This window comes from Poecilia latipinna, unplaced genomic scaffold, assembly GCF_001443285.1.
Source record: "Poecilia latipinna isolate Pla-1442-1.1 unplaced genomic scaffold, P_latipinna-1.0 Scaffold2192, whole genome shotgun sequence".
NCBI classification, from domain to species: Eukaryota; Metazoa; Chordata; class Actinopteri; order Cyprinodontiformes; family Poeciliidae; genus Poecilia; species Poecilia latipinna.
In genome coordinates this window covers 67,554-91,182 of record NW_015114808.1, presented here as the reverse complement: position 1 = coordinate 91,182, position 23,629 = coordinate 67,554, and the positions used below count along the sequence as shown (strand labels likewise).

The 23,629-nt window shown below is 38.6% G+C and overlaps 1 protein-coding gene across 1 annotated transcript in view; it reads left to right on the top strand.

Annotated features, from left to right (window-relative positions):
* The window catches only part of nbas (NBAS subunit of NRZ tethering complex), an 84,929-nt gene that overhangs the window by 13,246 nt on the left and 48,054 nt on the right, over nucleotides 1-23,629 (top strand). The window contains exons 9-21 of the mRNA XM_015017804.1: nucleotides 1,455-1,553; nucleotides 4,919-5,057; nucleotides 5,145-5,210; nucleotides 5,307-5,435; nucleotides 5,809-5,872; nucleotides 6,362-6,555; nucleotides 9,553-9,831; nucleotides 15,093-15,218; nucleotides 15,477-15,628; nucleotides 15,728-15,859; nucleotides 20,807-20,885; nucleotides 22,735-22,839; nucleotides 23,019-23,155. Of these exons, the coding sequence (XP_014873290.1) occupies nucleotides 1,455-1,553; nucleotides 4,919-5,057; nucleotides 5,145-5,210; nucleotides 5,307-5,435; nucleotides 5,809-5,872; nucleotides 6,362-6,555; nucleotides 9,553-9,831; nucleotides 15,093-15,218; nucleotides 15,477-15,628; nucleotides 15,728-15,859; nucleotides 20,807-20,885; nucleotides 22,735-22,839; nucleotides 23,019-23,155 (1,701 nt within the window). The remainder of the gene's footprint in view (nucleotides 1-1,454; nucleotides 1,554-4,918; nucleotides 5,058-5,144; nucleotides 5,211-5,306; nucleotides 5,436-5,808; nucleotides 5,873-6,361; nucleotides 6,556-9,552; nucleotides 9,832-15,092; nucleotides 15,219-15,476; nucleotides 15,629-15,727; nucleotides 15,860-20,806; nucleotides 20,886-22,734; nucleotides 22,840-23,018; nucleotides 23,156-23,629) is intronic.

Below are 23,629 nucleotides of genomic sequence, written 5' to 3'. Positions count from 1 at the left end.
TTCTTGGTTCTGCACTGGACCCGTTCGTTGAGCTGGGCTTGATCTAGATGCATAACACAGCATTTAAATTCCAGTTTTTTTGTGTGAAATAAAGACAATACTGACACATTTTTAAGTGGATATCTTAAACTCCCATCCTTGGAGGTTGGTGTCATGCAACTTCTAGAATGCAACCCTTGTTCAATACAGCTGAATCAAATTTCTGAATTACCTCATCATGTGCGGCCAACTTCTACAGAGACCTGCTGACGACTTCATTATTTGATTTGCTGGTGAAGCAGAACTGCATCTAAAAGTTATATGAGACTGGCTGTCGAAGACTACAGTTTTAAATAACTTTTATTTGATCTAAGGTAGTCCAATCCAGATTTGTCAGTATTCTCTTAATTGATCAACGTTTGGTAGATATACCCTCAAAAATCAATGAACTAGACTTTTGTTACACTGCTGATTTGTAAAGCCAGGTTTAGCACGACGGTTTTGTAATTTTTATTTTTCGTAAAGTCAAAAGCAGATAATTAAATCAACAAAGTAAATGTTTTTTACTCAAGTGCCCATAATGTCACAGCTGTAGGCTGCAAAATCTATATAGTTGTAAAAATATGTTATTTAGAAATGTTAAATGTGTTGGAACCCTGTTTCTTCCAAGTTCGATTTAGCATTAGCCCTCTCTTCCCCCCCACCCCCATCTCCTTAGAGATTTTCCATTTCCCTGTTTCACAGCTGTTGTCACACAAAGCCTTAGAGCTGTGACACTCCAAAACACACGGTAATACTCAGCAATGTGCACTGAATCCTGATCAGACAATGTCCAGCCCTCCAACACCTTCTCCTCAATTCTGTCAGTATCGATGGCGCCTGTGAGGGAAACGCTGATTTATTCTCCTATAACAGTCAGAGAAACGCTCTTTGAGGTACCGGCGTGTATGTGCAAGTAGATCATTAAGACATTGGAGATATTTTACCAGATTTCCTCTAAAAGTGTTTTTAAGCTTTTAGCAGAAAGCTCACATCCACTCTTCTTCTTTGTGTGGCTGTATTACGATGTTGTTGCTAAATGACTCATTAGATTTTTTTTTTTTTTAGAATTGTAGGTAAGCATCTCTCTCATTGTCTTGCTCTTTGGCCAGCATTTCAGTGTTCATTTTTATCGTTCTTTTTCTCTTTACATTTCAACAGCAAAGAACAATTTCCCCAGAGATATCCTGACACAAACTACCACACATGTACCACTCTCGTTTAAATTGCCGTCCCTAATTAGATTATATAAATTACTACGCCTCATTTTAATTGCAACTCGGTGAGAAATTGCTTTGTTGTTATTATCCAAAACTGCCCAAAACTGCTTTTCAACACCACAAGCTTCCACATAAGCACTTCAGTTGTTTGTTCATTTTTATGCGCTTGAGTTTAATTATGTTTCATGTCATGTGAACGTTTTTACTCTGTTTCAGCGTTGGAACCAATCAAAACTTCCAGGAGAACCACACCTTCAGCTTCTCCCCACACCACTCTCGTGGCATCACCTCGGCCGTTTACCTCCCCGGTCACCGGTACGTTAAAGAAATGACACGCATTCAAACCCTGCATGAGCTCAGAGAGCCGGTTGAATATAAGTGATATGTGGAGCTTTTTGAAATATGGGCATATTTTCCAGCATTAAGCTTTTAATCCATCAGTGGCAGCCTAATTAATATCTATGGCCTTCCCTTGACACTGTTGGAGAATGCATTTTCTCCTGAGGACTTCACCGTCTGAGACTTCTTCTATTAGTGCCGTGTTTGATCAGGAGTGTTTTTTCCTACATTTATATTCAGACATCCTTACAAATCCTTTGAATCTGTTCTCATCCTCAGATATGTTGCCACAAAACACTTAAATATCCAAAGCTGAAAGTTTCTGAGCGATTTCCAGCTGTTTCATCATTTCAGATCTACGGGCATAGTCAATTTGCTGCTAAATACGTCTTATCTTCATTACTTTGGTAGAACTAAATTAGATTTAATTGCATAGCAGATTTCGTTACATAAATCTTTGTATTACGTTAAAATCTTTGCAGAATGGAGACAATTATGTTTCGGTATAATATAAAATGAACGTACTCGTGGACCTAAACCATCTCTAGTGTCATGGCTTAACCCAAACCTGCTGCTCTTTAAATTATGTTTTCTCTTTGAAGTGGTTTGCGGTCAAGCCCCTTCAGTTTCCCACATTTTATCAGGTTCCCGCCACAGACATCCATGCATCATGTGAGAACCAGAATCGGCTTTATTGGCCAATATTCTGTGAACTAACTACAAATTTGACTTTGGTTTCGCACTCTCACAGCTTACAAACATACAGTATTGAAAGAACCAGTATGTGTATACTTCTGAATGTACAGCAACTGTGAAGAAGAAAAAAGGAAGGCAGGTTGTGCTTGTACAAATGTACACAGCAGCATAGCTAACTGATCAGCCCGTAATGCGTTCATTGTTTTGATCAGAGATGCAGCATGGGGTAAGTATTTCTCTATGGTGGCTAGCTATTGCTGATAGCAATATGCAGCCATTTGTGTCCAGGATATGCAGGACCTGCAGAGATGTTTGCTTCCGTTTTCTAGAGCTGTACAAATCCTGGATGGAGGCCTTCTAATGATACGACATCTACTATTTTGGCCTTTAGCAAATCTGGTATTTAAGGAAGAGTGGCAAGAAAAGGACGCCCAAAAAATCTTGCTTCAAGATTATCAAAGGACATCTAGGAAATTCATCAAAATACTTTAGTAGAAAGTGCTCTGGTTAGATGCGACCAAAATGAAAAATCATGAAAAATCAGACGTGCGTTTTAAAACTAACTCGGCACATCGGCCTGAACACACCATCATTAGAGTTAAACATGGTGGTGGCAGCATCATCCATAGTGAGATGATGAGGAGACTTATTCTGTCTCTGTGTAGGAGAAAGCAGTGGACCTGAGATGCATCACATGTAGCAGAAAAAAAAAACCCTCAATAGATTATGGTGCAAGTTGCAAGTACATTGGTTTTCATCAAGGTCTCCTGTTCAAGCAGAAGACATTAAGCTGAATGAGGTCAAGGTACTCATTTAAGAATGAATGAGCCCATGTCTTTAATAAAATACCTGCAGGAATTGTCTCTGCATTGGCTTGAAATTCTCCTCTGCCCATTCAGAGGTTGTGGTTAATTATATCAGGCTCATATTTGTGACCTTACGGTTTTCCCCAGGGCCCATGGGCCGCACAAAGCAAATTTACTTTGGCCGGTGAAACCTGGCATGAAAGCATAATGGATTTTGGCAGCTACTGTCAAATGTTTGCCAACTGATAGATGAGATGAAACTTTAATGATCCCTATGTGAAAAAACTGGGTCAACATGAGGAAGAAGAGAAAGCAAACCAGGATAAAAGAAAGGTTAAGGAATTGGATTTTAGAAAATAATTTCAAATCTCTGGATGATTATTAAAATAATTTACGTTTGTTAGGACACATGTGCAGTTGTGCATTAGGAATGGTAATGGTGGCATCAATCCACTTCTTCCTGTATTGCTCCTTTGTTGTTCTGCAACAAGGGAGCAATCACTACCCTGATAATCTGAGGGCAGTGGAGTAATTTTTTAAATGATGTTTTCAAAAGGAAACCTAAGACATGTATTTTTGGTTTGACTTAAGACTGGCATTTAGTAATTAAAATCGTTTGTTGCTAATTTGACCTTAGTTCAACTTATATCTTTTAGTTTGATTGTACTTTTAAATTTGACTTCATATCGAATCCCACCCCCACCAAAAAAAACAACAACCTTTTCCTTATACCTTGTTTGTTTTGACATTATTTTAATAAATATTGGTATATATTTCTAAGTTAATGTAGATTTTTGGTATTATTTTTTATTGCTTGATCTGTTTTGTTTTTTTTCAGGGGAAAAATTACTAATAAATTTTGAAGTTGCCATTGATACATAAAAAAAACAAAACATCTATTTGTATCTGTTGGGGAAAGAGAGGCTCATTTGTTTTCTGTTCTGTTTTGCTAGTTTTGAAATAAAAGTGTAATAAAAAATATTAAGAAGCAAAAACAACAGGATTAAATTAAAAATATAAAAAGTAAAACATAATTGTGAGATGCAATAAATAAAAATAGTTGAACATTTTTGAAAAGAGAGAAAATACAATTTTTATGCATATAAATGTACTATATTAATAATTAATTGCAATACATCTTATTGTCTGCAGTGCAAGAGGTCAATTAGAGGGCAGGCCGATGTGTGCTGGCCCATGAGGCACAGCCACTTTTTATGTCCACCTCCAGTCTCAATAAACTTGTTTTCTCATCATCATTAATGCAATAGTTCCTCAACCCTTCATACTAATGACCGCAGTTTCTGTAGTGTCCATATTTTTTTTTCCATGTTTCACATCATTTAACTTGTTCAATTTCTTTTGTATTTGATGTTTTAGTTTGTCGTTTTAGTCTTGTGTAATGTGTTACTTTTGCTCTGCAAGAAAACTTCTCTCTAAATAAACTGATTAATTGATTTCATGCAATTTTTGCACACAGATTAAGTGTATTTAGAAGAACCAGTGACGTCGACACACATTAGGTATTAAACGGCAAAATAACTGTATTTTGCTCATATTTAATATCTATATTTTGTACACCAGGGGGCAGTCTTGAGTTGGAAAGCCTGGTTTCACAGCCAATCCCACTGTAAATGAAGGGAACCACTAATCAATGAGGTCTTATTTGTGTCTTTACTGAGCTTAAGTCATTCCAACCAGACCTTTCCTCTGATAAATAACACTTAATCTGCCAGGCACCTAAATGACAGATCAGTAGTGGGAATTCTCTCTGGCCTTAGTTGGAATTAAAGGATGACAAGGTTAGAGGCACAGTCATGAAGACGGTGTGTGTTTGTGTAGATTGCTGCTGGTAGGAGGCTGTGAATCAGGGGATAATGGTGCATCCAAGGCCTCCTGCAGCGGCATCACTGCCTGGAGGGCACTCTCTGGCTCGCCTCACTACAAGCAGGTCACCAGTTACGAGGACGATATTGGTTCGGTGAGATGTCTGCAACACCTCGTTTTCTTGCAAACAGTTTAGTCGTGTTGTAGATGAAACATTTTCACCCTGTGTTTGTGTTTGTAGAATCAGAGGAGAGGTTTCTTCAGGATCCCCAACCTAAGATTCTTTTCAAGGCAGGGAGATGAAAAGGTACAGCAGCCCTGTTCAGCCTGAATACCTCATTGTAAAAATAAAAAGCCGATCTATTCTTAATAAGAAGAATGTGTTGGCATTCTCATTCTTCAGGATGGTGTCTTCCGCATGAGCCTGAGCCCTGACGGGACACTCCTGGCTGTCATCCACTTCTCTGGGCGTTTGTCTGTCTGGGACGTCCCCTCCCTGAAACAGAGGGCCACATGGAGCCAGGACCAACAGGTACAACCCTAAGCTGCTCATATTTGTGTTCTGAATTTGCACTACAGTCGTATTTGTGAGGATATTTTGTATGTTAAGTTCTTCACTGACAGCATTAATGTAATCTTCTTTAGGACATGGTTTTTCGGTGTGGGGAGAAGGATTTTGAGTGTTTGTGTTTGCTTCCGTCCCACATAATGTGAGGAACTTAAATTCGCCAAATGTTTTGCTGATTTATTCAGCGTCTACGTTCAGCCCCGCCGCCGGTGGAGCTCATGTGTGCTGCAAGTGTAAACAGGGTTAGCAGATTAATTTCTTTCCCCATCCCCTTTTCCGCTCTTTCTTCTTTTCCCTCCCTGCTTTGGTGCCTCCATCTTTCCGGTCCGCCCTGCAGCCAGGATTTGAGGAGATCAACCCGGAGTGGAAGACATCACTGGAGAGGAGGAAGAAAATAAAAGGTATTTTGGCCTGGAGCAGCAAAAAGAGAGTGCTTTGTTACTGACATGATGGCACATTTCGGACACAATTTAATGATATTTGACACTGTTGATCTATCAAATTACACAGTTTTCACAAACACAAAGCTCATGGTGCATAGTGGGGCCAGCAAATATTTTCTCCCTTCAGTAACCAGGCCATTTTGTGTGTGTATTTCGGTGTTTGTGTATTTGGCTATAATCTTATTTTGACAGTTTCAGGCCACTAGTGGTGACAGCTATCACATTTTGTGTAAGCAGTAATCTAGGCGTATATCCTCATGACAAGTGATGTCTCATGGCGCTACATATAAATATGTCTGGAAGGGAGGGAGACAAGTTACTAAAAAGTTTCTCTTTGGATAAGGGGATTATCAGGCTATAAAGCCCACAAACATGTTAAGTGAGGATGAGAAGAGAAAAAAAAAATCTGCTCTGACTGACCTTTATGTGTCACTGCACTTGTCCCAGATAAGGAGCAGTACTACCCACTGGTGGATGTGAGTTGGTGGAGTGACAACGTGTTGATTCTGGCTCGTTGCTCTGGGTCGGTCACCGTATCATCCGTCAGGACGTTACGCAACCTTCTGGGGAAATCCTGCGAATGGTTCGAGCCTTCACCCAGAGTCACTGCTGCGCATGACGGGGGCTTCCTAAGCCTGGAGGTAAATGTCACATTGAGGGATGTGTGCAGATTGTTGAACCAGAGCGAACATCCATTAACGTTATCTGTAGATCACAGCTTTCATCCTGTAGTTCTTTAAAACATGCTTCGTGGAGTATTGAGCTGTTCTTCACCTTCATTAATACATAACCCCAAATTATGATGTTGCGTAAAATATAAATTAAACAGAGTGCAAATCTCATAAAAATGTGTTGTGGCGCAAATATCTTATTTGCAGTCAGGAGGAATGAAAAATTCAGTTATTGGCTACCGTTTGCAAAGCAGCCAATCCAGGAGCGCTTTATTTATGTTCCTTGGTGCTAATTAGCTGTTCCCCCAAACAGTGGAAGTAAGGTAGAATGTAGCTTCTGCAGTAGTGCTTGGACCACTTCCAGTTTGTGTATTAATGCACATTACGGTGTATTTGGTGTTTTGAACAGGCAGGTGTTTTTAGAGGGGGTCTCAAGAACTCGCAGGTTTTAGATGGGAGTCTCTGCAACTAAAGGTCTTGCCTGAAACTGGGTGTTCACGTAAGCATAATAATGAAGTTAAGTGGAAGGAAAAAGTGTGGATAAAAGAAGGTGCACAAACAAAAGGGACAGCTGCAGCCTTGAGAGGAGGTAAAACTCTCTTAACCTAAAGCCCATAAATAATCCATCCGTTATTGTTTATGGAAGACGAGACACACCAGAACTAAGAACGCTTAATGCAATTTTTTCTATTTTCTAAAAAAAATTCAAATGCCTTAATTTACACATTTTATATGTCTTCTACATTTCATTGTACATAAACTGTTTATGAAATTTGCATTCACTTTTAGTTAAAAGTTTACACAATATCCCAGCCTTTTGGGAATTTGGGTTGTTGCTAAACTGCTTGTTCAGTCCAAGCACAAACTGCTAATAAAAATAATAAGACTGGTCAGGTCACAAGGGAATTATAACGTGTCAGTTCTTCTGACTAATTAATATTTTGGGGGGAAAAACAAGTTTTGCGTTTAATTCCACTGCTGAGCTTTAGTTTGTTGTGGGGCTGGTTTGCGAAAAAAGAATTTCCCCTTGGGGACAATAAAGTCTAAAAGTCGTCTGATCTCACAGAAGCATTTTTTAGCTGGCAACCCTGAGGAAATGTGTCATCAGCCTGTTTTAGCATCAGAGAGGAGTAGGAGGGGGAAAGTTAAGTTTAGTTGTTTTTATTCAGTTTTTTTCCCCAGCATCATCTGTGCTGGACTAAACATGTATCTTTAATTGAAGTCCACTTGCAGATTGTGTGTATTTGTCCAAAAGTGTGGAATAATTAGAAACTGCAGTGATGATGCTTAAATCATCACTGTTTTTAAGTGCTAAAGCATCATTTCAATTTTAAGCTACAGCCCAGCAGGACATCATAACAAAGACAGTGGGGACTCTAAAATGCTCAACCCCATTCTGAGGTAATTAAGAAAAAACCCCCAATAAAACCAGCAAAAGAAAGTGCTTTGTATTTAAATTTCTACTCATCAGTTCGGCCTTGATGCTGTTTTGTTAAGACTGCTTGTTGAATGGACACAAATGTGTTCAATTTAGTGTGTTTACCAACAGCACAGCTACATTAGTGCCACAGTATTGTCCTTGCATCATTTATCATCTGTCATTTAATGTTTGCACATAAATGTTCATATTCCTTATCTGAAGGTCGTTGTAGAGAATTGCTTGGAATCCTCCTGTGATTTCACCTCTTAAGTCATATTTTTGCAGTGATAGTGTTTGGTTGCTGCTGGGTATAGTCATTCGGATTAGGAAATGGTTAAGCCTTCCTCCTAGAAAAGAATTGTGGTAATTCATTTGTTTTTGCTAACAACAGATTTTCTTATCCCTTGAACAACCATGTTAGGAGAGACGCACTGTGTTTGTGTTACTTATCCTCCTGAGTCTATGAACCTGACTGGAAAACTAACAAATCTTGATAAAGGGCTGTTTAATAAGAACATTTTGAATTGCAGTCATAGGCAATCATACAGTGCATCTGGGCAATATTTATTATTTCCATTTTTTGTTGCAGTACAGATTTCTTATGAAACTGAAGCATACTTTTCTTTTGTATAACACTGACACAAATTAGTCAATGAAAAGGTGAATTATAGTGTCTAGTTAAAATCTGTAAACCTTAATTATTGGAGTTCACACAAATATTTGGAGGAAATATTAAACGGTAACATCTGCCCACCTGTTCCTACCGCAGGTCTATTGTGTTGCTCTCAGGCCTCACCCCATGTTTTCAGTGCAGGTATTCATTTACCCCGGTTTTTATGCAATGCAGCTGTTAGAGATAAGCTCTGAGTTATCTTTCAATTTCAGAGGAAAGTTTCAGATAATAGCAGACATGGGCGGTGGAGAAAGTCTTGATAATGTGCATTCTCAGAATGAGACGTAAAAAGAAGCACAATAGCAGTAGACGGCGGTTGTTTGTGTGATCATTAAATACATGGTGGAATGTGGATAGAGAGAAGTTCCACTCCCTGATTTACTAACTAAAATACTCACAAATGCAGAAGATGGGGTAGGTCTATGTGTCTGCACACTGAGCACAAATGAGCCTTTAACTCTGTGTAAAGTTGGCTTTTCTCAACATGTTGTTTGGCCTTAAAAAAAATCACTTCCAGCTAATGGTCGTTTAGTGTCATAAAAGTGCCATTGAGTAACAGCTGAGGCGATGCAGAGTTCACTAAGGTGCCCAAAGTACTCAAAATTTACTACCTCTGTCTACTGAACTATTAGGTTCTTCCACTCGCATATTTTTTCATTCATTTTTGGCACGATTATTGGAAAATAAAGTGTTTGCGTATTTAACGTTGAGCCACTGCATATTCCTATCGATATTAAGTCACTGTGAATGTCTTCTGTGATCAAACCAAAAGAGGTGCTAACCTGGATTTTAAAGGCCATTATGTCCCCCCTATTGTTTTTATGCTCTGTGCTTCCGCCTGGTGAACATTTTACCTTTCTGTCATGCTCATTAGTGCGAGGTGAGACTTGCTCAGAAGCGCGCACGCTTCGAAAGCAATCTCGGCAGCGGCGCAACCGTCGAGGAAGAGGAAGGAGACGATGGCGGAGAGTCTGATTCGGATGAAGAGTCCTCAGCAAAAGCCCGCTACTTTGGCTACGTCAAGCAGGGCTTGTATTACGTGACGGAGATGGAACGTTTCGTGCCGCCACGCAAACGACCCAGAACAGTCGCTAAGAACTACCGCCTGGTCAGTTTGAGGTCCACCACCCCGGAGGAGCTGTATCAGAGGAAGGTAGGAGGAATTAAACATCATTACACTACACTGCACTTTAATCTCTCCCTGTGTTCTATATTTAATACATAGCTTTATTACATACCATAGATAAATGCTCAAACTGTATCCCACAGTTATGCCAGGCTTTGTTAGAGAGTTGCATTTATTAAAGTTAGATGAAGATAACTTGCTTTCTTCGTGAACCCTTGTGTCACACAAAAATTAGGAAGAATTTCCAGCAGGTGCATAATATTTTTTGAGCTGGATGGCTTGTTTTGATCTTTTGCTAAATGCAAGCAGATTACCAAACATGAAAGTGATTTCCTTGCGCAAAAATAAATATAAGAAGTTGAGAAAGGGAAAAGGGGAAAAAGCAGTATTTTTAGTTTGAACCATACGTGTGTTGATTCAAATGAAAGCAGAGTTTCTTTTCCACCTTTTTTTTTGCTCAAGTTTCTGTATAAGTAATCAATCAATCAATCAAATTTTATTTGTATAGCACATTTCAGCAGCAAGGAATTTCAAAGTGCTTTACATAATTAAAATAAAAATAGCACGTGACATTGAATAAACAGTGAGAAAGAGAAAGTAATCCTGGCAAACAACATTCAAAGCTCCTTTGCAGGGTTTGTGCCAAAAATATAAGGAACTTCTCTGGCCCAGTTGCATTCGATGGAGCTTTACCTGAAAGGAAAGAGTCATTAGGCTTTTTTTTTTTGTACTATCCCCTTGTAATTCCCCTAAGTCCTGTATGGAAACGAAAAAAGTTTATTATCTATAAATTTACTTCTGTAAAAAATGTATATGTTGCAAATTTGAATTAAATGTTTATTTATACTAAATATTGTTTAAAAGTGCATACTATGTTCCGGTGTTTGTGTAAATGTGGGCGTTTCTCAAACAAGATATTTGTGAAATTCGTACTCGCCTGCTGCAGATTAGTATCTATTTAGTAATTATTATTGTAGTGACCTCTGACATTTGCATATGTTACACTGTACTTTAAACATCGTAGATGAGAATTTTATACATACAACAAATTACAGCGTCTGCTGTTATGGTTACAGTTTCTGAAGAGGACAATGTTATGCCTGACGGTAATGATTCAAATGATTATTATTGTGAGAGTTTTGATGAATATGACTTTGAGACCAACTGTAGGACTTGTTCTAGTTTTAAATTTAATTTTATAGTACTAGTAATATCTTTTCTAAAGGGAGTTGGTTGTGTGGGATTTTATTTTAGGGCGACAGAGAATTCAGATTGGGTGGAATTCACATGCATTTTTATTTCTAGAGGGAAGAAAGGGAATACTGTTTTGCCTTTTTTTCCCACTTCACTCTTTTTCTACTCTCTGTTGGTCTCTGAGATAAAATATGTTGGTTTGGATTATAATGTGACAAAAAGCTTCAAAAAGCTTTTTGCCGAAGTTCTCGGTTAGAAATCCAGCCACCTTGAAAGAAAAATACGGTGAAGTGCAGCTATGCATAGGCATAGCTGCACTTCACCGTATTTTTCTTTCAAGGTGGCTGGATTTCTAACCGAGAACTTCGGCATTTTATGGTGTTTTCCAAAGAACAATTGTATTTGCCTACACAGTTATTCAATGAACTGGTGATCAACTCCATCTTCCAAAACATGCTTATAAATTATTTTACAAACACAATAGATTTTTGGTTTCATAGTACACCGCTAATTATTTTTGATTGCTTTTTACAGTTGGGGAAGGTTCTTTATGTCTTAGGTGTCTAAAAGTTCATTCATAACTACATGCTCATAAGGTTTATTTAGCAAAAAGCTGTCGTCAGTGTTTATGCTGGAATGTCTTCATGTTTGAACTTGAAAGCTCATTTAGCTCAGTTGTCCAAACAACTCCTCCTCCTCTGATGTGCTCTTTTGCCTCCCGCCGAGTAGCAAATTCATTTTTTAGAAAAAAAAAAAAAAAAAAGGATATTGCTTATGTAATATTTCAAAGATGGTTAAATTCTAATTGCATGAACCTCATACACTGCCTTTATCATTTTAAAACTAATACAGGAGTAATGTGCACCTCGCCGTAATGTCGGTAATCAATTTCACTGAGCAGTTTGGTTTCACAGAGGACACCACATTCACTGCGAAACTCTTCAATTCTTTATGGCACTTCATTTAGCAGCAGTTGAAGGAAGTCGCCGCCATTTGTTTGGTCATCGACTGAATTGTAATTGGGGCTTCAGCAGAATCTGTTTCAGACCAAATAAATCTCTGTTAGCTCAGAGAAGAACTAATGTTTTGTTGGCTCGGCTCCAGAGCGCTGTTGAGGAGAAAATGAAAAGCCAAGCAAGACACTCAGTCTGTTTTAAGGCTATTTTTCAGTCCCGGGGGGTGTTTTCTGAAATGCTAATTGCTTTATAGAAATATGACTGTTGGTGCTGCTTGCTACAAATTGCAGCAAAAGACAAAAACAAGCTTTATCTTGGGGCGCAGCGAGAGTGGTATCTTCCCTATCCAGTCCCGAGTTGGAGCACGGTTCATCAGTCATTTTTATGACCCATCATCTGCTGCCTTCTTCATCATTGTCATCATCATTAGATGCCATCAGTCATCACCATCAATCCCAACTGTGAGAGTTACAAAGTAATACATCATTATTATCTCTTTGTTACACTAGGTACCGACTGCAATTCCCTGATAGCTGATGCTGCACGTCTGCCATAATTTCTTTTTTTTGTCCTTTCTTTAGTTCGTTATGTACGTGTTCAATTTAACAAGCGTCTCAATATCTGTATGTAGTTTTGCATTTAAGTCCTTAATTATTCAATTCAGAGTTGTATAATTTTTTTTTCTTGACCAGATCTTATTCCTGACCTGCTTGTAACTAAGATAAAAAAATATAAAAAAATCTGACTTTCCCCAACCCCCCAATCTCAGGACTCAATGAGACGAAACAGAGGATGAGACGAGGCTTGTTTTTTTTTTTTTGTTTTTTTGGCGCGAAACTTTGGTGTAAGAGTACACTTACACTCTCTGGAGATTTGTAATATCAAATGAATAAATTAACAAATAATGATATTTTATGTGTTATATGTCATTTTCAGTGATTCTACCCAGATATTTCCTTTTCCTTTAATTCATCCTTTTTTCCTTTTGAAACATCTACCCATCTTTTACTGATCTGTTTCAGTTCACGTTTTCACCATTTGGCGGTTTCTATTTTAAACATATGGGATTTATTAATAGCTTACAAAAATCTTAATGGTGGTACTGGATTTGCACTAACCCTGACACACAAATTCGCACAATTATAAGAACAACAGTGATCCTCTCAGATTCATTTTGCTGAGATTATGCAGTGACACTGACTAGAGTGAGTGGGCTGTGGTCAAGTGGGTTATTTCCTTAAGCCAGCCTCTTCACATGTTTAAGCGTTTGATGATGCACTTGGCAGTGAAACCCTGAATGCTTTAGCGGCACACTGGCAAGACTGCAAACAGTTTCATTAGATGAACCTAGAGAAAAGAGGAAGTGTTTTTTGATGTTCCTCCTACATGAGGTTTAACTGTGTGGGGTTCTTTCTGGCCTCCAGGATCCACACTCTGGCTAATGTGTTGCTTTTTAACTCCCACACAGTAAGAGAGAGGAATCCTCAGTGTGTCTGTCGACCAGTTTGCTTGGCGGGTTACTTAGACGCACACTGAGTGGGCCTACATAAAATGTAGTGTCATTACTTTTGTTGTTGGATTAAGTCATATTGCTAGGCACTGATATGTCAAAAATCCTGAACAACCACAACAGCAGAAACGATGACAATGCATGCGAGCTCATGAAAGCAAATATAAAAATGGAAACAAAATGGAAATAAAAACAGGCTTTTTCAGTAATAACGAGGCATATTTACTAGCTTAGTTTTAATTTCTTATCCAAAGTCAAGAAATGTGTATGGGGGAAGTGTAAAATAAAATGCACCCAAGCAAGTTGTCAAAACTTAGAAAACAGGCATCAATTTGTAACACAATAGCCACCCAAGACTAAAGAAGCGACAGCAAAGTCTCCAGCTGTAATGCGAGTTCAACAGATGAAGATTTTCATGGCAATTTGTCAAATCAGTGAGTGGAGGAAGTAAGGAGTATATTTTGCTCCTGATTCTTCCTGATATTTCAGACTGTCTCTTGGTAACAACGTCTTTTTGACATGGGACTGTCTCCTCATCTGCAGCATTGCCACATTCAACATATGACTGAAATGTGAATGTGTAACCTGTTCCCGCTCTGGGACACACTGCTTGCAGCCACATTTAGTCAAAACCTTGGCCTCTTTGCGCTTCCCTGTAATATAAAACCTGGAGCTGTTAAGGGCAAAGCAAAGTGAGGTTAGTCTTGTTACACCATTCATACTGTTTAGGAAAAGTCTTTTTGGTTCTGGGAGCGAGCGAAACACTGAATCAATCAGAGAAATGCGCATTTGTCTTTAGATATTTTATTTAGAAAATCAGAGTAAATATTAGTGTGTGAGAAAAGAAAAGCGAGAGAAGAAGTGAAACTTATCAGTCACGTACACGGTGCCTTCCATCCATCTCTCTCCTGTAGGGAGTTTCTCTAAGTCTCTCTCATCTCTGGTTAATTGGTACCTCTGTTCCTAAATCAAACCCGGCTCAAAGGAGTTTTGGTTGGACAGAGAAGAAAAAACATCTTGGTTATCAGTTCCATAACACTTGCTCAGAAACCTTCATTATCAGTTCATTCTTCCCAGTAAATAAGCAAAAGTTTTATACTCAAGGTAATTCTGTGCTTTACAGAAACAATTTTAAGTCATTCAAAGTTGCAATGAGCAAAATAAATAAGGTCAAATGATTAATTAAACAAACAAATTATAACATATTAGTAATGATTTTTTTCACTTTTGTTTTGTACAATCTCATTTCAATGAGTCAATTCATTGTAGTTCATATTTTATATTCACCTGAAGGTCCTTGTGTATAAAATTTGAATCAATGCTGTACCCTTGAAGAGCAGATTAAATAAAAAGATGTATAAATTATATCAGATGTTTTTTTTTTTATTCTTTGTTTGCTTTAAGTCTCAATCAAAATGCACTTTTTTTGGTTTTTGCAAAATGGAAATTTTTAAAGTGTTTTTAAAGAGGTTTTATGCTCATGCACTAAACAAAAAAAAACCCACTGCATTTCTCTGAAATTGTAAGTTCATATTCTCCTCCCTTTGCATTGTCTGTTTCATTATACAACATCAACAACAAAAAAGGCAGAGTTGTTGATTGTGCAAATGCTTTTGCTTTCCTCACAGATTGACAATGAGGAATATGGAGAAGCTCTGTCACTCGCTCAGGCATACAACCTGGACTCTGATCTGGTCTACCAGAGACAGTGGAGGAAGAGCCATGTCAGCATTGCCTCAATTCAAGATTATCTGGTAAGAACTGAGGGAAATACAGGAAAAAAAAAAAACTGATCATTTATGTCAAACGTTTAGCTGTTTACCGCTGTATAATTAGTTTGATTTGTGAGAAGAGCTGAGTGGGAAAATCACAAGCTCTGAAGCTAAAAAAAAACATGTAACCTAATTTAAGGTCACCTTTTTTGCCTTTCTTTTCTAACTCTGTATCTCACTTTATCACATAATTTCTTCTTGACTCAGTTCTCCGTATTTTATTCCCCTAAACTCTCCTAGAGCAAAATCCGCAAGCGCTCCTGGGTATTGCACGAGTGTGTGGAGCGTGTCCCAGAAAATGTAGACGCTGCTAAAGAGCTGCTGCAGTACGGGCTGAAGGGAACTGACCTCGAGGCCCTGATAGCCATTGGGCTAAATGAAGATGGTGGCAGGTGGGATATGTGATGCTGAACACAAACATCAAGTGATTTTTACCTGTGTTGCCCCTTCTGACAAGGAGCGTATTCTGCATGTTTCTTTCCATTTCTCAGGTTTATCATGCCTGGCGATGTGGACCTTGATGACCTCCCATATGACGACCTCTTGTCTGATGATGAGGAGATGAAGAAGGATAAGGAGAAAAGGAAAAGACAGGAGCTGCTAGCCAAGGTTGATTTCAGCAGGTACGCAGGTTTTACTACCAATGTTTGACCTTTCACGTCTGCAGTGTTACGTACCAGTCTAACAGCTGGTGGTGAAGCACCAGTTTAACCATTGTATTGAAAACCATTGAATGGTGACTGGGTTTAACAGGAATTAAACCCGATTTTTGTCACTGTAATCACTGATGGAGAATTTTTCCGTGCACCTTTTCCTTGCTCCTGAAATCAGCTGTTCTTATCACTTTCCCTCTGGAGTCATTCTCTGTATCTTTTTGTCTTCTGTGCCTTGGTCTCAACCTTCTTTCTGATAGTTTTGAGATCAATCAAAACTATGGTCGTGTTCAGGATCTCTGACATCCAACTTCAGAGTTCAGGCGCTATTGTATTTTTCCTGACTGGAAAAGTATGGAGTATAATTTCTGAAAAGTATGTATTTCTAACCTTTGCTCTGCAATCCATTCTGTATAAGTCAGAAAAAGAGTTTGTCCTATGCAGTTCTGCACAATATTGTGGGTCATTTTGATGGTCAGCAAAAGGATGAACTAATATAAAAGTGAGGGGCATAATAGAGAGATGGTATCTCTAATGAGAATTTGGAGACAAACATATTTTTAAACGTTTCTTGATGATTCCATTTGAGCTCTAACTTTTCCCCAAAAGCCAACAGGTAAAAATATATGTGGCGAAGTTGATGAAATATGTTTGGAAAAACAAAACACTACAAAGTAAATTTTGCTCTGCAGCCAGCCAGACATTCTGTAGGTGTCTCTGTCTTCGAATGTAAGAGAGGATCTGTTTGGCTGTTGGACTCAAGCTGAGTTGGCAAGCAGACCCCTGCTTTGGTGTCTTTTAGGCTTAGTTAATTTAATGTTTATGTAATTATTTACTGGTATGTTTTTCCTTTTTTTTTCTTATTACTAACCAGTGGGCGTAATCTATTTATTCATCTAGAAAACCTGGGAGAACCATTTGTTGAGTGGGTGACAAAATCCCACCAAGTGAAACCTGACCCTCCCCAGTGGGAGATGGCTCATTTGGCAAGTTGTTTTCTTGTGTATTAAAATATTACTTTGTTTTTTTAATATCCACTCTATGCCAGACAGGAAACACTGTGGCTAACGTATTAGGTTTGTAGACAGAAAAAAAACAAAAACAGGAGTGGATATTAGAGCGGGCTGCCAAATTTAACTCTGATAGTTTGATTAGGTGGCACAGAAGAGAGAGGATCATAAAGGCAGCCATGCTAATGAGGATGAGGGGGGAAAAGACAGAGGAAAACCATTGGCACAGATTAGTGGGTAATCTGTTAGAGGTAATTTATGCCTTTGTTGTCGAGTGCCCAGGGAAAGACTAATGAAAAACCCTTTAGTGATCACTAATCACCCTTCATACGCACATGTAAATTTGCGTGCTCATGTATCCCAAAAACACTCCTAATGCGATTTCATGCACGTTACACACACCTGTTTAAATAAATGTACGTTAACGGAGGGAAATAATCACAAACACGCAGGGATGTTGCACTTTCTAATTTATACTGTTTGCATGGTTCCTGCTGGTTTTAATCTGAAGTTGCTGGGTTGCGCACTGTTTTGTTCTTCTTACATGTGTGCATTTGAATGAAAACAAGCACAACCTTTGTAATGGGGAGCTTTGTAATGGCTGCCATTCATTTGCCGTAATGTGTCATCATTTTGCTTGTGTGATTATCTGTGTGACTCATTTTATATGTAATAAACCGGAGCTTTAAAGCAGACTTGTAGTCGTGCCGATAAATAAAAGATGGAAGATGAGCGCAGGGTTTTAGGAGGGTGTAAAAAAAATAAAAATAAAAAATCGATCATTTATAACCATAAAATAGGCCATTGCATCGAGTCGTTAGTGAATTTACTTCTTAAAACATGGATATTTTTCTCTTTTATCCGTCTTTGAGTCATCATGTCTCCCAGGGAGCTGACATGTGTCCCCAAAATGTGTTTGTGTGCGGTTGTGCGCGCCCCTAATGGAACCAGGCATGTTGACGGCAGGCCTGCGGCTGAGGCCTGTGAGTCACATAATAATTCTCTTAATTTCTTTTTAACTACACAACCATTACAGAAATGGCTTGGTATCGATCACATCTGCTCTTGAGTAAGTCGGGGCGCCTTGTGCATCAATCCGTAGACCATCAGACAGAATGCATCTTTGATCCTGCCACGTGTCCAAACTGTGAAATAAAATGTCATTATTCCTGAACCTCGGCAATCTTTGGCAAGAAAATCCAGATGGACGTTTTAAAAGTCTTGATGGATATTGAGCGTTCTGATTAAATGAAACCCACTCTTCTAGTAGAATCCTTTTAGTAGAATCTGTGCAACATGTTTGGAGAAGAATTTAACATTCACATCATATACAGAGAAATGAGAAATTGGCGGACACGGGTGTAGATAAAAGGATGTAGTCTGCTGCAAGGTGTTTGTGTTCTTCGTAGATCAGATTTACGCTTCCGCTAGGAGTCTAATTTCCTCCTTTCTGCAGTGTTGGACTATGTCTGCCTGTGCAAGACTAGTTGAATGCAGGCTGTGTACTTCATATAAACGCGCTCATACACAGTTTCTCGACAGACGGCTTGAATTACAGTTTAAGATGTCACAGATTTGATTCGTTCAGTCTTTTCTTTCTCACATTTGTAAGAACAGTTCAGAAAAATAGACTACAAACCTTTTTAAAGGCGCAGATCCTCCTACCCTCTGCAGTGAATTACCAGGTTTCCCTTTATTGTATTCACCACTGAACTGCAGAACCTTGTTGTTTATACAATGTGGAACAACATTGCAGAATTGCAACTAGAAACTTCATTCAGACAGTGACATAATCCAGTCATTTTTGTGCATTTTGATAGTAGCTTTCAGCCAATGAAAATCCATGATTTATTTCTTTTTCTCAAAGTTTGAATATTGACACTTAAAGAGAAAAAAAATATATTTTAAAATTCAGAACTTTCATGTTATGGCCATGCAATGACCTATGCAACAATGGAGAAGACTGCAGGCTTAAGAGAGTTGTCTAGCAGACATCCTCCACAGGGAGGTTAAGAGAAAAGGATATTTCCAAAGAAACATAGAAATGATAAGCTTAGTATGAGCGAAAAGTGCAATTGAAGTAAAATAACACTGTTTTTACTTTTTACACTGGTCTTCTTTTCAGATGAAAGTCAATTTTACTTTTTATTTGGAAATCACTCATATATCCTGTGTCTCTTCACTCTTCCTCTGCAGACTGTAGAGCACGGGTCACCGACGCCAGTCCTCAAGGGCTACCATCCTGCAACTTTTAGTCACCTCTGCTCCAAAATGTCTGCATTCCCTCACCAGCATTCATTCCTCTCTGCAATAGGCTGGAAACGAGCAGTTTATTTGATCCAGGTGTGTTTGAGCAGAGACGCATCTAAAAGTTACAGGATGGTAGCCCTCGAGGACTGGAGTTGGTGACCCCTGCTGCAGAGGAAGAGTGAAGAGACACAGAATCTAAGTTGCTTAAGGACTAGTGTGAAGTTTCCACACTCAGTCGTGTCGGTTCACCGTGCTTTTATAAAGTTCAGTCAGTGCAGCTGCCAACCACATTATGCTTCCTTCTGCTGACCAGCTTTACTGAGATACCGAATTTGTATTCTTTGAAAATGTGGTCTCATTTTCAAAGAATACATTTTGTGGTGCCTGTCTCTAGCACCACAAAACTACACCAAACAACATCAGAACAGTTAAGTCCTGATCATAAGTAACCAGGGGTTCCTCTTCACAGCTAATGGCTTGTAGCGTCCACCAACTGAGATCATCTACAGTACATGGACTTGCTCTTCAGTTAGTTGATATTTGTTTTAAAAGCCTTTCATTTTGTTGGGCTTATGTAATATTATACTTATTGGGTCTTCGTTAGCTAATAGCCATAATCATCAAATTAGCCAAAATAGATGCATGAAGTATCCCATTAATGGATGTGTCATACTTAAATAATGAAAATAGAGCAAATTTCTGAGCATGTTTTAATTTTAATAGCATAGATTAAATGGGAGGTGGACTCAATCTGAATGTTCAGGCTCTTCTGCAGTGATACAGGTGGCAATTTGTCACCAAAATTAAGAAACTTCCCACAATATGAGCTATTTGCTCACTGTCAGAAGTTCTCTGTATTTCTTTTATTGTTTCGAGCAATGATCAGTCACATCCTCAAGAGAACAGCAGACGGGTAAATATATTTTTTCTACATCTCTCCTCATCCCTCTTCCTTACCCTTTTGCCATTCATATCCTCACTCCATTTTTTTTTTCTCAACATCGCTCTGAGAAAACAGAGCAAAGTAATTACCAGTAGTGCGAGCTCCAAGCCAGCACTCTTTGATGTGCCAGAGGGTGTTTTGAGCCAGTGTTAATCTTTGTTAGTCTTTGCAGAGACACCGTGATAAAACTTGATATCACCCTCGGTAATTAGGGATTAAGGATTAAAATGAAGGATGAGAGGTCAGGTCCAGTGCTGTTGACCCGGGAGTGATTTTCAAGAGGCAGACCAGATCTTTCCCAGAGATTGCCTGGATCTTTAATGTTTGCAGTCATCTGGTTTATTTATAGCTGTGATTAAATGATAGTGGACATTGATTTGATTCTTGTAGGATAATCACTCACCTCATTGATGGAATCCTATAAATGACTGAATAGGTTTTTGTGGTCAAAGGAAGTTGATTTAGCTGGCTTAGAAAATGATTAGTTTGGAGGGCAGTCTAGTCAAAAGTTCAATATGTCCCTGTGGGTGTCCTCAGACGAGTCAATTTCCAGTTAATTTGTGTCTTATTGCAGTGAACAGACTAAGGCAGACATGCAGTCTCACTGTGGGTAACATTACTGGCCAAGACCTTGTGTCAGAGTTGAGGTCTTTAATTAAGTCTCTGGATTTTACTGACATGCCTTTTGGTTATTTTTTTTTTTTATATATTCAGGTTGACCCTGGAGCAGAAGGAGCTGTGTCGTAGTCGACTGAAACTGCTCTGCTACCTGGACCGACTGGCGACGTACGAGGTAACAACAAGAAACCTGTCACTGAACAGCACAGTGAGATTATACTGCTAAGTAAATGCTCATGATCTCTTAAATGCAGCCGTGGCATTTCTAAATGTCAGTAATTTCAACAAAATAAGATTCGGTTCAAAGCGTAAAGAAAAACACACATTTTCCAAGCTGGATACAGGGAAATTTGGTAACTTGTTCAACAAAATACAAACGGATAGAATCAAATTAATAGTTAGGTTTATAAATGTTGTGTATTGTACGACTTGGGCCAAATGTTTTGGGTTTCCTTCAAAAAGCGTCTTGCAACAGGTTGTTGGAATTTGGACCCGTTCCTCCTGACAGAACTGAAGCAATTGATTCCAGTTTTTTTTTAAACTCTTATATACAAGCCTTTAAAAGGATACAGCGCAAACTTTTATATTGCGACTCTTAATTATAATGCACACTTTTATGAAGAGAAAGTCATCCTGACGGCAGGGTTTTGCAAGACAAGCTTCACTTTGAGAAATATCATACTGTTGCATGATCTTGTGTGACAAGGTCTCTATAAACCCCTAATGGAGTTTCCAGTTGTGCATTGATTATTCATCCTTTAGTCTGCAGGCCCTGTGGAGTCTGAATGGATGTTTTCCAAACTCGCATCCTGATTTTATCTTAAGAGTCCAGCTTGAATCTGTGGCAATTAATACAAAGAGAAGGACTTAGAAGTGCTATTAATTTTAATTAAAATTGCATTAAGTAAAAGGGATTCTAATGCCTCCCATATTTTCACTTGTGTTTATGTGGAACACAAACGGCTTTAATGTTTTCTTAAACATTCTTTATGGCTTAGATGTTTTCCCACCAGCAAACTAATGCTTTTTGCTTTCATATCAAATCCCTACAACGCGCAGAGGATTTTCTCATCTATCCTGCATGGATACTTTCTCTTAACCCCACTAATCTCTTCAGAAATATAAAAACAGCTAAAGAAGATATGGATGTGAGAGGATTTTTAAGTATATGAATGGAAGACTGAAGAAGTGGCAGATCCTTCGTGCTCTAACACATCATACATTACTGATGGACTGGCTATAGAAACACTTCAGCGCAACAGACACACGTCTGAAGTGGAGCTTGACTCTTGCAGCCAAGTGCTCGGGGGGGTGGGAGTGGATTTTTATATTCAGTTTGAAGGATGTTAACATGCACACCCTGCTCATCCACAATAAATCACAAATGAACAAGGCTTTGCTTTCCCCTCATGCAAGGGGAGATGAGATTTTCTTTGCCCTGCTGCATATTCAGCTCTGACAGGGTGACGTCCCTTACTTTACTCGGACATTGTCATGGTAACGGGAGGACTCGTCAGATGCCTTTTGCCCCAATCCATTTTCTCTGGCCATCTATGAATATGATATTAGGGTTTTCATCATCCCAACTCGGGCTGACTCTGTCTGAGTACGACCCATTCAAAGGCTATCCATCACACACACGCATTTTGACATGCTCTTCAACGCACACGCATATTCAAGCATGAAAGATGCTGCAGAGATTTTATACCCACAGATAAATCCCTCTAGCCAAAGGCCAGGACAACAAATGTTCCTTCCTGACATATGCACACATACACACAAGTTCCTAAGATTTGCCCAAAGCAGCTCTAAGCTACAAAGTCAAATAGCATCTCTGTTGACTCTCCTTTACTGCATTTCTTCACATTCTCATCTGCTTCTTTAACTGTCCCTCCCATCTTTAGTTTGGTTTGCAACACATATTCTGGAAAGATAACCCTCCAGCTTCTCAAATTTGTTTTAGTGAACCTTTTTGTCAGCTTTTCATCTCTACTTCTCTCTGCTCCACCCTCCCTTTTTTTCAGGAGATACTTGGTGGGCCTCATGCAGCTGAACAGAAATATGACGCAGAGTTCTTTAAGAAGTTCCGGAGTCAAAATATTGTTCTGTCTGCAAGAAACTATGCAAGGGTAACATGAGCGTCTCATTTTCTTCAAAGTTTGTTCTCATGATGTCTTATTCTAGCTGCATTCATCACCTTAAACCCCCCGCCCCCTCCCAAAATTCTCCGAATTTTCAGTTTCATTTGAAAAGAAACTAAAACTAAAGGGACTACAGTTGAGGTTTTCTCATGTTTGTTTATTTGTAGGAGAGCAATGTTCAGGCTCTGAATATTCTGTTCACGTATCATGGAGAAGAACTCCTGCAGCACAGGCTGGCTATCCTCTACAACTTTCCAGAAACCACCTCTCCCCACGAATATGCCGTTCTGCTGCCCGAGGCCTGGTGAGACGTAAACAGAGGCGCACATACATCATGATACAAATAATTTAAAATACATGTCTGACATAAAAAGCCAAGAGCAAGATCATGACTTCTTTTACTGAAACACCCCTCAGGTTCTTGCCAGATATGATATGGGCATGAAGTGTTTTTTTTGTTTTTTTGTTTTTTTTTTTTTTTCACATATTTGTAGAAGTTTTACATTGATGTTTGGTAAAGTGTATGTGGATGTTTTGCTTTCCAGTAGTAAATTCTGATTAGGGAAGCCCTATATTATGTTTCTCACTAGTTTAATTATTCAAATTATCTAACTTGATGAATTAATAAAAGCAAAGTTTAATTTGTTTTCAATATGGATTAGATAACAAGAGATGCTCTTAGGATTTTGCCAGCTTCAAGTTATTTCAGAAATGGAGATATATATATATATATATATATATATATATATATATATATATATATATATATATATATATA